The sequence below is a fragment of the Carcharhinus amblyrhynchos genome, chromosome 6 (assembly GCF_965287045.1).
Source record: "Carcharhinus amblyrhynchos chromosome 6, sCarAmb.v2.hapA, whole genome shotgun sequence".
Classification (NCBI taxonomy): Eukaryota; Metazoa; Chordata; class Chondrichthyes; order Carcharhiniformes; family Carcharhinidae; genus Carcharhinus; species Carcharhinus amblyrhynchos.
In genome coordinates, this window is record NC_137329.1 from 39,504,364 (window position 1) to 39,519,478 (window position 15,115).

Sequence of the window (15,115 nt, forward strand, 5' to 3'; positions counted from 1 at the left end):
CAGCACTGTGTGCCATCTATACACTGCAGGAACTCACCAAGGCTCCTCAGACAGCATTTTCAGCAGATACATGGGAACAGCACCATGTGCAAGTTCTCCTCCAAATCACACGACATCCTGACTTGGGAAACTATCACCATTCCTTCACTATCGCTAGGTCAAAATCCTGGAACTCCTTCCCTAACAGCACTGTTGATGTACCAGCACCCCATGGACTGCAGCAGTTCAAAAAAAAAACAGCTCATCACCACCATCTCAAGGTTAATTAATAATAGGCAATAAATGCTGGCCTAGCAGTGTTGGCAAATCCCATGAAAAAAAAAGAATTTTGGGGATGCAACACTGGCCAGATTTCAGGAAAAACAAGCTGTTCCTTTGACTGTATCCACCCAAGCCACAAGAACGAATCACATTTCATTTGACTGATGGAATCTTGAACAATGCAGGATTTCTTGGTACAACAATGCAATGTCAACTGAGTTTACATGTCATTGGAAGTCAACCCACAACTTCTGATGGGCGAGCAGGTGAGCTGGCACGTTATTGGATCATACAGAAAAAGTGTGCAGACCTCCTTCCAGATAAATACAAATTGCTCAAAGTAGATGTTTTAATAGTTCTCAAAGTAGGAAACAAACTATTTGCAATTTATGCAGAATGAATGCACTGCTTCAGTAAATATCCTATACCTTTGTCACATGGCTGGTCAAATAGGATTAGCAGCCACTTGACATTTTGCCTATGAACCATGAAAAGTACACTGGCGCTAGTGGGGATGCGAAGATGGGAAGAGGCCAAATCGGGGGGAGGGAGAGGGGGAGCGAGTGTGTATAAAAGAGATGGGGGTGCTGAGTAGACAGAAAGAGGGAGATAGAAGGGGAAAAAAGGTACTGTAATGGACTGATGGATCCTTCTGATGTAATCATTGGAAAGTGAATGACATCTTGATTTCTGACCACAAATTAAACACAGAACCAATTAATCTGCAACATCTACTACAGCTAATCTTCATTTGTTTACTTGCCATCGTATGACATTTTGGACACCACCCAGTTGTTCATACCAGGCATTTGTATTTTAGGGAATAACATTTTTTTGGCAACGTACACTGTTTTTCCTGTTCAGTTTATAAAAGGACAAAAAAGAAATACTGCCAGAAGCCTTTTTCACCCTATTCTCAGAAAAAGCTTTTCCTTAATAGGTAATCTCCACTCAACATTTCCAGAGTCTGCCATGGAAGATGCAAGATCAAATCTTGAGTTGATGCAGAGAGATATATATGCTGGAAGGACCCAAGCAGTCATTTTAATATACAGCTATAACGTCATCAAGTTTGCATCTTGAAGGTACTGCAGAGTACACATATTTCTGAACAATCACAACTTGTCAACTGTTACAGGCCAATTTTAGTACATACTTAAAATTCATGCCCACAATGCACAAAGGGAAACATGGTAATTCATGACATACTCTACAGCAAAACTTTTTACTCAGTTCCTATCACAGGGAACTGCATTTTTAGCTCTGATATATCCAACATTCTTGCATCACAAATTTTTGAAACAAACAAAAAACTGCATACTTTAACACATTAAACTAAACAGTCCATGATTGGCAGCTAATTCAGAATACTCACAGCAGTTTTGTGCAAGTCCTCAAACTGCTCTATATAAAAAAAATCACAGCCAGCTGCATCTTATCCTGGATATCCCTCAGTGGCGTTTAACCAAGTGTTTATCATAGCATTACAAGATTAACCAAAATCTCTTTAAGCTCGACATCAAATATTTGGAATGCAACCAACCTATCACTGCAAACGTAGCCCTCAAAAAAAAAGTTGGAGCGAAGGAAGGCAAGAAATGAGGATAAGATCAATTTCAATTTTCAAAATAAGCCCACCAAACCAAAGGAAAGGAAATATAGCCTTAAGCATTCTACATCACATTCCCCCTCAGGCAGCTTTGAGGCTTATGGAATTGGTATTTGACCTTGCTTGTATTCAAATGCAACTTTTCTGTCTGTACCCAGGATTGTAAGCCTGTTAAACCAGCACCATTAACACTAGCACGTGTACCACCCTTTGATCAGATGTCAAATTTTGATGCAATTGGAATTCTCTAAGGCAATTTGAATTATTATTATGGTAGCAGCTATTTTATTTATACCCCATTAGAGTCATGAAGGTATAGTGTAAATAATCATGACATATGATCATATACTACTGCATTTGTGAAGCTATCCTTGGCCACCTCTTGAGTGCTGAACCCATTGATAATGGCAGCGTTATTACTTTGTTTGCGAGTCAAATTAAGTCAATCTACATTTAAGAGATCCAAAATACACCAGTCAAAGAACATAACCATGTGACCTTTAGAATACATTCTTCTGGTCAAGTAAAAATGGTTGTACATGAACATACAATAAACTGAATTTTGATAGAAAGCTTGCAATTATGTGTAGTTCATTCTTAAAATTATTTGACAACTTGTTTTTTGTAAAAAAATAGGTGCTGTATGGAATGAAAGGGATGAGGATGCACAATGTGAACATAAGTGCCTAAGAGTGCACTTATACAACAACTTGCAAGTCCAATAGTTTTGCACCAATGCTATAGTTAACAGAGGAAACGTAACAATGGAATGAAATTGATTGAAGCACGGTGGAGGAATGTACCTCACACTGCTTCGCAATCAGTCTAGGCCATGACATCCAATTTATACTCGCGTTCCACAGGACCATAAAGCGGCTTCAAAGTTGTACCAACACAAATGCTTTTGCAAGTAGGTTTTTAAGAAAAGAGCCTAATCGAGCAACTCCATACAATCATAGGTTTGTACTGATAATGTTTCACTGCAACTTGCATTTTAGTACTCTCCAGGTAGATTAATTGGAAACCTGCTTTGAAATTTATCTTGCTACAAATACAATACCTGTGACTAAGATGGTGCAGCTTTGAGTAGCACTTCGCAGAACCTACCAATAAATTTCAGTACGGATATATGGCATGACTTTACACCTCAAATGCAAATGAAACTATAGAAAATATGACAGTGTGGACAACCAAAAGTCCTTAAAATTATGCTGCATATGGTATTCTATATCAATACTCCATGACAGAAAGCAAATATTTTACAAGCTGCAGGCTGTACACAAGCTTATACACATGATGCTGCAATGGTTTTGGCTGCAGGCCAGCATTTGCACCATTTACATAACTTCTGACAGTATATTTTATTGATCCATTAAGTCTGTCACAGCTGCTTACTACAACGGTAGCCACAGCGCCTTTGTATGGGTAATAAATCTTGTAATCAAACAAACCTTGCCCATCATATAAAGAGAGGAACCGTCATTCCTGTCGCAGGTGGGAAGACAGCTGCTGAGATCCCTATCTGTGCACATAAACTTTCTCTAAGCAATGAAGGAATAAGACCACTTGATAGCAGTAAAGTTAACTGAATTTGAAACAGTTTGAAATCTTTGTATTGAGAAATATTCCAATGATCACAATTCCATTAGCCCAAACACTAGACGATGAGTGTGTCTGGCAATGCATAATGCAGGCATTCAGGCAGGAAAATAAGGTTACCATTTAGTAGACTACCTCCTTAAATCTGCCCATGTAAACCACCCCTCTGCCCTATGCTGACTGAATAACCATTGGCATTAAGTCTTCAAAACAAAAATTTACATGTGTTTATATTAAGTAATCCTGATACCATTCAGAAACGTGGGCTGATGTCCAAACTAATGTCTGACAAATTTTAAAGTTACATTTACAATAGCTGTATTTCTGCACTAATAATGTATTTATGAACTCAGCCAAAGTTGCTCTGAGCAAATTTGGGAATGATATTTGGCTCACCCAAAGATTCAGTAACAGAGAGTTCACACAAAATGTGAAGTACAGAAGCTTAATTCATTGAAAAGGATTGTGGGGTTTTGGTGAATATACTGCAGTCATTCACAGATCATGTGGTCAGTAAGCTGTCTAAAAGGCACACAACACTCCCAAGTTGTTCCTAGCTGGTGTCAGAACACTGGGTAGATTCTTGCAGTTTGACCATTTTGCTTAGGCAATATCAAGCATATTCAGCAATATTGGCTCATGAACGCCAAACTCTGCACTGAAGTGTCAAATTTTACAGATTCAAGATTGATACTTTGAGCAGCATAAATCAAATACTCAAGCTGTACCAAAGTGATATAAAGCGAGCACTTCTGAACCAACATTATCAACATGAACCAACATGATCCATGGCTAGTTCTACAGAAATGTGGCTTTTATTTTAAATTCTGGAGATAGCAAGACACAATAAACTATGCATCAAAATAGGTTGAACCAAATCAGGTGCAACTGTTAGTTGGGATTTCAACTATCCAAGGTCAAGCTCTATCTATTTTGAAGATTTCAACATGCAGTTCACATGCACAAGCTGAAAACTGAAATTCAGTCTCTCAGATACTCTCCATCAATAACTAAATGCCGGTTGTTGCAGCGGCAGGCTCCATTGCTGTCATCGTAGTATACGTATTCCAGATATAGTCATAAAATTACCAGATACTGAAGACACTTTCAGTGGGGAAATTAAATATTTATTGCACCATTTAAAAATTTCTCTTCACTTGTTGGTTCAACAGTTTGCATAGTATCACTCAAAGAGATTATTCAGGAAATTCATTCATTCTTTGTGTACAGAAAAATACATTGCATGCTGCATGATGTTAACATTCTACCACAGTAAACCTAATAAAATGTTACATCACATCAATTTATGTAATTTGCAAATCAATCATTTGGGAGGTAACTGTGCCTTGCGTCTGGGTGAAAACATTAATAAATAGTTTACAGATTAATATATAGTCACTTGCTTAAGTTAGCTATAATGATATCAGTTAAGAAATAAATCAAACTATAACAAATTTTACATATTTTTCCCTCCTCCAGACCCTAAAGTTTTTTTTAAATAAAAGCGTGCCTCTACCTCAGGACTTTTCCCATGGCTTGAAGAACCATCTTGTAACTCACTCCTGTTTTCTGTTGTCCAAGTAATGACCTATCTTCACCATGGTTTAAATAATCTCCCACCATAGTTGTTTCTCAGCCTTCAGACCTCCTTTGTCTCCCTATAACTCAACCTAGTCAAACCACATCCACATTTACATCAGCATTGAGCTTCAAACAACCTTTGCTTTCATCCAATCAGAAGTGCTTGGATTTGGCATGAAAGGACAAGTAATTCACTGATTCCATCAACAGCTAGGACTATAAATCTAGGGAGCGTCTATAAAGAGAAGGAAAACCTTTAGGCGTATGATTGAAAACAGCTGTTCCGAATTTAAAAGATATCCGAGTAGGAACCAAGTTCTGCATCAGTACTCTCCCCACATCTTAACTAATCATCTTGGTGATTATTAGGACATTTGTGGTCACATTTCCAGCAAGATTTCTTACTTCTTTCCCCCAAGTTCTTTTCAGACTGTTTCCCCTCCCTTTCCTACTTTTCAAAAGGGCGAACATTTTCTTTGCTCCAAGTACAAGCATAGCGTGTGACAATCTTTGCTACAATACACCTCAAATGTCTAAAAGTTGACTAATCAACCGCCAGTCAGCTTATCTTTCCATGGCATGTTGGCAATTTGCCACTTACCACAATTTTAAACTTAAAATTGATTACATGAAAGTTATAATGTTAATATAACCTAACCATGTTCAACTAAGCATCAAATTAATTCATGAAGCCACTTCCAAGATGTGGAATCAGAGGAAGATCTTCCACACATGCAAAGAAGAAGAGTTTTACCTCAAATATCACATTTTCAACCACCAGGATCAATTTCAATTTTCTCTGTAGGCAGACTTAAGAGTTGGTTTTATTTGGAACAAAATGAAACTCACGGATGTCATGTTGTAGATTTGCATTCAATACTAAAAGCCCCAAGCTCTTGGCTTATATGCAAGCTGGCTGTAGGCTGGTGATTTCCCTGAGGTTTGACCATTTGTAACTTTATATGACAAATTAAATTTCTTTTTAAACAACACTGTTTTATGCAGAATACAATTAACATATTCCACATTGTAGAATATACAGATAGCCGAAACAGAAAATATTTGGGTTTGTATTACAGTTTAACTGATAGAGGGAAGCAATATAGTGAACTTCCACTCCTGTGAACTCCTTTGAGAGTTGAAAAAGCCAAGCCAAGGACATGATCAATCTCTTCATTGAAAAATAATCTGACGTTCTTTTCCAAAGACATAAATGCATGACACTGATTTCAATGCAATATGCTTTGCCAATTATATAGAAATGGAAGTTCAGAATTTCTCAGGGCATTCAATTTCAAAATGTATCTAGATTCCATTTAGGAGATTATAATAGCTTAGATTTTTCCAGTTTTCAGTGAAGCTGAAAGGCCATGCAGAATATACACAAGGCTAGGTGCCAATACAGAAATTAATGTAAATCAAGTTCAGGTTAAAAAAACAGATAATCGTTTCCTTAACAGGTAAGTAATTTTCTCTTCCGCTGGGGGAAAAAGATCTTGGGCAAATAAACCTCTCATATCTCTAATTCTGGTTTCTGAAGCTTAATTTTAAATCGCTCCACCAGTAGCAGCCATGCCTTTAGTTGTCTGGGCTCCAAGTGTCAAGCTCTGAAATTCCTTCCTTAAACTTCTCTACCTCCCTCCACCATTAAAACACCCCTTAAAAAGTATACTTATCTGACCAAGCTCTTACATCTGCCCTAATTTCTTATGTGACATGGTATCAAAGTCTGTTTGGTAATGCTCCCATGTGGTACCTCAGGATATTTTGCCGTTGACCACTGAGCTGAGCTATTCCCATCACCCAGCTAGTGAAACGGCAGGGGGGGGGGGGTGTGTGTGTGTGTGTGTGCGCGCGTGTGTGTGTGTGTGTGCGCCCACAGCCAGTTGCAGGAAATAAAAGGTCATGATATTGGCAGTAACATCTTTGTGTGGATAGATGATTGGCTGGCCAACAGTAAGAACAGAATAGGGATAAATGGATCTTTTTCAGGTTGACAACATGCAATAAGTGGTGTGCCACAGGGATGATGGCTGGGAGCTCAAATGTTTACAATTTATACAAAAGACTTGGATGAAGGGACAGTTGCCAAATTTGCTGACAACACAAAATACAAAAGTGGCCACAAAATGATATAGGTAAGTTGCAAATGGACAAAGATCAGGCAAATGGAGTATAAAGGGAGCAAATGTGAAATTCTCCATTTTGGCGGGAAGAATAAAAAAGCATAAGATGTAAATAGTGAGAGATTGCAGAGAGGTCCGAGTGTCTTGGTGCATGAATCACCAAAAGTTAGTATGTAGGTACAGCAAGTAATTAGGAAAGCATCATTTACTGCAAGGGGAATTGAATACAAAAGCGGGAAGGTTATGCTTCAGTTGAATGAATGGGACTGCATGTAGAATATTGTGTACAGCATTGGTCAACTTATTTAAGGAAGAGTGTAAATATGCTGGAAACAGTTAGAAGGTTTACCAGGCTAATACTCTGGAATGGGTGGGTTGTCTTATAAAGGAAAAGGTTGTTCAGGCTAGGCTTGTATCTGCTGGAGTAATGGGCAAATTGATTGAAACTGTAAGACCCTGTAGGAGACTGATGGGTTTTGGTTGGGGGGGGGGGGGGGGGGGGAAGGAAGGAAAGAGAAGAAGATGCGGGGTTGTTTCCTCTTCGTATGGGAGAATTTACAACCAGGGGTCACTGTCCAAAAATAAGGGTCACCCATTTAAAATGAAGATGAATTAATTTCTCTGAAAAGATGGTGAAAGTAGAAACTTTGAATATTTTTAAGGTAGAGGTGGATTGATTATTAAACAAGGAGTGATAACTATTAGGTCAGCCATGATCTTATTACATGGCAGAGTGGGCTAGAGTGTGTCCGTCCGTCCGTCTGTCCTTGGTTTCATAGTTGACCACATATTCATGCCATCATTAAGACTGCCAACTTCCACTTCCATAACATCAACTTATCCCTCACCTTACTTCATCAACTGCTGAAATTCTCATTCATACATCTTACCTTTAGACAAGATTGTTCCAACACACGTGCAGCTCATCCATAGAATCCCTCCAATGCAGAGGAACGCGATTCAGCCCATTGAAACTGCACCAACTCTCCGAAAGAGAGAAGGATCTTACCCAGGCTCATCCCTCCAATCCACATAACCAGCACATATTTGGCCTGTGGATGGAAACTGGAGCACAAGGAGGAAATCCACATGTACACTGGGCGAATGTGTAAATTTCACACAGACACAACCACCCTAGACCAGAATCAAACCCAGGTCCATGGCATTCTGCTACCTTAAAGGCTGCCCACTTTCTACTCTCAAGATCATCTAAAACTTAGCTGCTCGTTTCTTAACTCGCACCTACCATTCTGCCCATCATCCCTGTGCTCGTTAAATTACATTGGTTCCTAGTCAAGATTCTAACATTTTAATCCTGGTTTTCTAATCGCTCCTTGACCCTCCATACCTGTGCAATCTCTTCCAGTCCCACAACTTGAGTTTTCTGCACTCGTCTTTTTCTGGCTGCTTGGCACATTCCTGATTTTAACTGCTCCACCATTAGGGGCTATGCCTCCAGCTGTCTAGGATTCCCTTCCTAAATCTCTCTGCCACTCTATCTCACTTTCACCCTTTTAGACATTCTTTGACCAAGCTTTTAGTCACCTGATCTAATATCACCGTCAGTGTGCACTTTATAATAATCAGATGAAGCATTTTTTTAAAAATAATGTTCAAGTTGCCTATTTTTATCCCACTCCAACAAGCCATTTATTCACAGAAGGAATTTTTGATCCAGGTCCCATCCTCACAAGGTGTTCACAACATGCACACTCCAAATGGAGATCACTGAAGCAAGCTAGGTAATCCAGGTTCCTTACTCCACCCTTCCCATCTCCTTTCCTAGCCCAGGGCAATGCATAAGTTGCAGCTGCTTGCAAGTTGAAGCAAGTTAAAAGTAATTCACGGCTAAAATTGGAAGCACATTCTAACAGCACAGAGACCATCAAAAAGTTGACAATACCATATCAATTTGGTTAGCTGGATGGCTGGTTTGTGATGTTGATCAAAAAGTTGATAATTATGTTTTCTGCCATATTTGCTCAGTTGGCTGTATAGCTGGTTTGTGACGTGAAGCAACATCAACAACATGGTTCAAACCCTGTACTGGCTGAGGTTAACACAGTAAGAAGTCTCACAACACCAGGTTAAAGTCCAACAAGTTTATTTAATAGTAAGCTTTCGGGGTTTGCCCCTTCGTCAGGTGAGGTTATCCATGAAGGCACTGCCTTCTCAAACTTACTCTTTGCCTGAAGGTTGGTGACCCTCAGATTAAATTGCCACCAGACAATTCTGTCTCAAAAGGGAAAAGCAGTCTATGGTCCTCTGGGAGTATCACTCTTTCTTTGTCATCGTATCGCACTCTGGGTACCCCAAAGATTTTCTCTTAGATCTCTCCTCTCCATGATCAACATTTAGCCCCTTTAGCAAAACTATCTTGAAGTACAAGGCCAACTTTTATGCTGTTACCAAACTCTACCCGTTCTCCATTTCTTCTGATATCCCCAATGTATTCAACAACGTATCCTGCATTACTGTTCTTTTACAGCTAAATAAAGACCATCAGTGAGATTGTTTTCAGCTTCCAACACAAACCCTGCTTCCTTAATACTTATCTCCTATTAAATCATCTCTGCAATCACCTTCAGCTTTACATTACATCCTCAATGCTCTATTTTGCTCACTTTCACAGGATTTTTCTATAGCACTGCCCACTCCCACACGAATGCCAGGTTCATGAGAACAATAATGTTCGTGTTTAGAAAAATGCATATACATATGTAATAATTTTTACATCCAGAAATGAGACAAAAATATTCACAGTATGGCATAACAAAATGCATTTCCCCATATACAAAATATTTGCATAGTACAGCCAAAGATGGATTTATTGGGAAATCATTCTAAGCTGTTGAGGCCAGATGCTACACGGGATGCTGAGATCAGGTAACTTAGCACCAGACCAAGTATCAAAATCAGACCGTCAAACCTGTCTTAGCACAAATAGATCTGAAGGCCTCAGCTTAAACTCAATTCAAACCAGATTTTTACCTTGCTAGAAAGCACATAGTATTTGCAGAAAGATCATATGTTGTCAAATTCCTCGACACACTTCATCTAACTAGACATACACAAAAATTAGCTTGGAAAAGGTTCCAAAGGGCTACTAATTTTCATGCAACCTTAAAGAAGCATTTTGTTCTTCTGTTTAATTGTGACAAAACAGCTGGTAAAGAAAAAAACCACGTTCCTAAATTCCTCAAAATGGACCAAAATTGAACATTTCAATAATGTGCTCAGTCAAAAGTCATGAAGCAAGAGAATCTACAGTGCAACACAATTAATTACTGGGATCACTGATTTACTGTAGCTGGCTGGTTAAATACAAATTTTATTACATGGGATTCCAGGATTTTTTAAACACTCTTCAATCAGAACTGCGTTATTTTTCCAATTAGGAAATTCTTTGTACAATGTATGTGAAAGAGAGTATATATCGCCCTACTTGATAGGATTGCGGTCCCAACAGGATGGTTTCGCTCAAGAGAACTCCCACTTTCTACTTTTGAGTCAGACAGTGCATATTTTGTGAAGAACAGAGTGTGCACAGTGCAGTCATGCCAGGACATGCTCAAGCTCACATCTGTCTAAACTACTCGACCAGACAGGTTGAAACAGGAATAGAATTTTTTTTCAAAAAATGCATTTCATAGAGAACCACGCATGAACTGGCTTCTTTCAGCTTTTTCTCCCTCTGTGTAAACACAGCCAGCAGAAACTTGCTCAAGGCAACACAGTGGTCTAAAGGAAGGTAAACTGATACAAACCATACGGGAGTAAAAATGAAACAAACACCACAAGCAGCACAATGCTCCAAGTGTGCTACTCTGTAGTTTTTGGAATTCATATGTAATTTTTCAGAAAGCTGTGGGCAGTGCAGCAGCATGGTTGGCAAGTACATCACCCTCAAACTCCAGAACTATCTATGAACTCAATTTGTCTGATTGTTCTAAACTTAAAATAGAAGAATGCCAACAAGTTGCCCCTTCAGGTAAAGCGAGTGCAGAATCGTACAGCAATACAGCATAGAATGTTATTTGGGCCATCATGCCTGAGCTGGTTCGTTGAAAGAGCTGTCAAATTATATAAATTTTTTTCCAGCATTTATCTGATTGATTTCTTTTAAGTAAAAAGTCTGACAACACCAGGTTTTAGTCCAACCGATTTATTTGATAGTAAACTATCAAATAAATCTGTTGGACTAAAACCTGGTGTTGTCAGACTTTTTACTGTGTTTACCCCAGTCCAACGCCGGCATATCCACATCATGATTTTTTTTTAAGCAGCAATTCAATCTGCTTCCACCATCCTTTCAGGCAATGCATCTTAAGTCACAACATTTGCTGTATATAACTTCACCTCTAGTTTCTTTGCCGATTATCTTCAGCCTATCTTTTCTGATCACGGGAAGTAGTTTCTCTTCACTTATTCTATCAAATCCATTGGTGGTTCTGAACACCTTTAGTAAAGCTCTTGGTAACCTTCCTAAAGAAGAAAAACCAATTCCAGATTCTCCACTTTGTCCATAACTGAGGTCTCCCATTCCTTAACTATTCAGCACGCTCTCGAAACCATTGTTATCCTTCTTAAATGGGAAATAATACTACTGAGGCCCAACCACTATTTTTAGGAAAGGTTTAGCATAACCTCCTTACTTTTGCACTCAATGGCTTCATTACCAAAGCCAAGAATGCCATATGCTTTTTATAAGAAGCTGTCTTCTCAACTTGTGCTGTCAAATAACGTGTGTGCATACACCTCACGGTATCTCTGTTCCAAAATCCTCTTCAAAATTATACTATTTAGCTCATATTGCCTCCCCTCATTCTTGACAAAATCAATCATGACAGTCCGTTAAATTTCATTTGCCACATGTCTGGAATTTGCTGCCCGAGTTGGTGGTGGATGCAGAGACGCTAAACTCTTACAAAATACCTTAAGTGCTGTAAGCTGCAGGCTTATGGGCCACATGCAGGAAGATGGGATCAGAAAGGACACCAGGATGTCATTGGGTCGCCATGGACGATTTGTCAAGCAGTCCCCTTCAGTGCAATATCATCACTATGGTACTTGCCCATCTATATTGCCCTGGATGTCTGTTACTATCCTTATTATTAAACTATATTGCCAACTTCTGCAAACTTGGATATAATGCCATCTACATCCAAATCCAGGTCATCAATATATACCAAAAAGAACAGTGTAGTTAATACCAGCCCCCATGGAAAACCACTATATCTCTCTCTGGTCTGAAAACCAATTGCTCAACACTACTATCAGATCCACTTTGAGACTTAGCCAGATTGGCAGTGGCTATTAATGTCAAGGACGTTCAGATATGGTACACTGTCAAATGTCTTTTGAAAGTCCATATACACAACATGAACCATAGTGCTCTCATCGGCCCCCTCTTCAAAAACAAAATCAAATCAAGTTAGTTGAACAACCATTTGCCTTCAACAAACTGATGCTGAACTTTCAAGTATTAGCCATAATAGAACATTGGCTTTGCAGAAACCCATGAGTGGATTTACTCCTTCCAGAGTGAGATTAATTAATGGAAAGGGAAAGCCCCTAATTCTCACTTTTATTAAAATCTTAATAGAAATACTAAATGCAAAAAGAAATATATCCATTTTACTCAATTGATACAAAACTTGTCCTGTTTGTATGCAGAATGTTGTTTATAATATTTTCGGATCTCAGCGCTGCAACATGAAATATGTCACTTGTGCAGTCATTAGTTACTTATGTCACCAGATATAAAATTATTGGAATGCCTGCATTGTACTAGCGAATTTAATAAAAATCTGTGACATATGCCAGCCATTTCAGGAATGAAACCCTTTAATTAAGAAACTTGTTTCCCCAAACAGTGCACAACCTGAGATTAAAAGTGCAAAATCCAGTAGCTAACATCTTCTGTCCAAACATCTGTGTTGGGCTAGGTAAACTATGTTTTCACTGTTGACAGTGTTAGACAACAGAAGCTACTCTTCACATAAAATCCATATCACAGAGAAAAGTGCAGGATTCTCTTTTCTTTTGAATGACAAGTCTTCAATTGCCGACAGATTTGCATGTAGGGGTGGCAGAGAAAATAAAACCACCCAGGAAGGGGTCGCCAAGTGATTGGAATAGCAACAATTACACTGCCAAATGTAAAATTTACACACCATTATTTTACTCAGAAATGAAAACAAATGTTGTCCTTCTACTTTTGTTCAGCATTTTGGGGTAACCCAGATGTTTGGACAGAAACATGCTAGCTGCTAGATCTTGTACTGTTAGTCCCGGACTATGTACAGCTTAAGCAATAATCATGTTAATTAAGGGGTTTCATTCCTCAAATAACTGCCACATGTCATACACTTTATTAAATTCACTATTACGATGCAGACAATCCAGTAATTTTATACCCAGTAACATACATAATCAATGACTGCACAGCTAACATACTTCATGTTGCAGTGATTACAAACAAATGTTACGTACAAACAGCACATTTTGCATCAAGTAATAAAAATGTGTCAGCTACTTAAGATTTTTTTCATTATTTCCAATAGTTTAACAAATTGTTATTCCAGTCAGACATTTGTTGTCCCTAGAAAAACCATCTATCTGTGTCAATTTGATTTCTCAAGTTAGAGTGTGATAAGGCAACAATTTAAGTGAACGTATTGCACGATAGTTGTAGGCATATTGAACTTGCTTCACTGCAATCATTTCCCTTCAGCGATACCCATCAGAATAAATTGAAAACTTATCATATTTCATGATACAAGAGACTCTAAATTTAGCAATAAAGGAGGAAGAAAATGAAAGTAATCAAAGCACTTTCCTTTGTTAGGGAACACGAAGGCAAGGGAGGGCATTGGATAAGGAAATGGATTAGTCTCTGTAGTGGCATAACACATGATTATATTGCTCCAAGAGCAGCCCTATGAACATACATGATATGGTAACATCATGCCCTGGCAAGTCAGTATAAAGGTGGGGGCAAATTTTGCACAATTCAACATTTGTTTCCACGTTAAAGCCAATTGAACACATCTTTATAATTAATAAGTACACAAGTCATTCCTTGACTGCAACAACTTCACCAACAAATATTACATGCATAAGTATGTCTAGGGTTCCTTGTCTTCATATCACTTTCTCCTATGATCTTCAAACAGGTGATTACTTGCATACAATGTTTCTGTAACTTTTTAAAATGTAGGCCTCTCATCTTATGGCAGATAGAAATACCGGGTGTCTAAAGTCAGCTCTAAACTAGTGGGCTCCATTAATTATTTGGATATATTTGCACAAGCTCTTAATGTTTTGCTATGTGTTATCATAGTAGAGAATGTATTATGAATGGCATCTGAGAGAGATGAAGTTAGTTTAGAAGTTGTAGCCACAGTATTAAAATGACTAATCCATTTCAGTTTCTGATCAATGAAACCCCCCGGAATATCAACGGAGTTGGATTAATTTTAGTGAACGTAAAGCACATCATAGATTCGGTTTTCCCAATTTTTCCCCCAAGCCATCAATTCGTCCTAACCTTTGCCACTATCATCTTACTTCATGTTACTCGAACATCAATCCATGCAACCCACCACCCCTCCATCCTCCCCACCCCCATAAATCCACAAGACATTACCATAGTTCATGTTGTAATATAGAACATAGAACATAGAACATTACAGCGCAGAACAGGCCCTTCGGCCCACGATGTTGCGCCGACCAGTTACAAAAACAATGACCCACTAGCCTATACCAATCCCTTTTCGTCCATAAACCTATCCAGAGATCTCTTAAACGCCCCCAAACTAGACGCATTTACAACTGCAGCAGGCAGGGCATTCCAATCCCTCACCACCCGCTGGGTAAAGAACCTACCCCTGACATCCGTCCTGTAGCTACCCCCCCTTAATTTAAAGCCATGCCC

At 38.8% G+C, this 15,115-nt stretch overlaps 1 protein-coding gene across 5 annotated transcripts in view; it reads right to left on the bottom strand.

Annotated features, from left to right (window-relative positions):
- The window catches only part of mob2a (MOB kinase activator 2a), a 230,675-nt gene that overhangs the window by 29,880 nt on the left and 185,680 nt on the right, over positions 1–15,115 (bottom strand). The window contains exon 1 of one of the 5 annotated variants that reach the window (XM_080190265.1): positions 4,986–5,105. The exons of the other annotated variants lie outside the window; for them this stretch is intronic. Coding sequence (XP_080046391.1) covers positions 4,986–5,092 — 107 coding nt within the window. The 5' untranslated portion in view covers positions 5,093–5,105. Of the gene's footprint in view, positions 1–4,985; positions 5,106–15,115 lie in introns of those variants that run through there. 5 annotated transcript variants of the gene reach the window in all.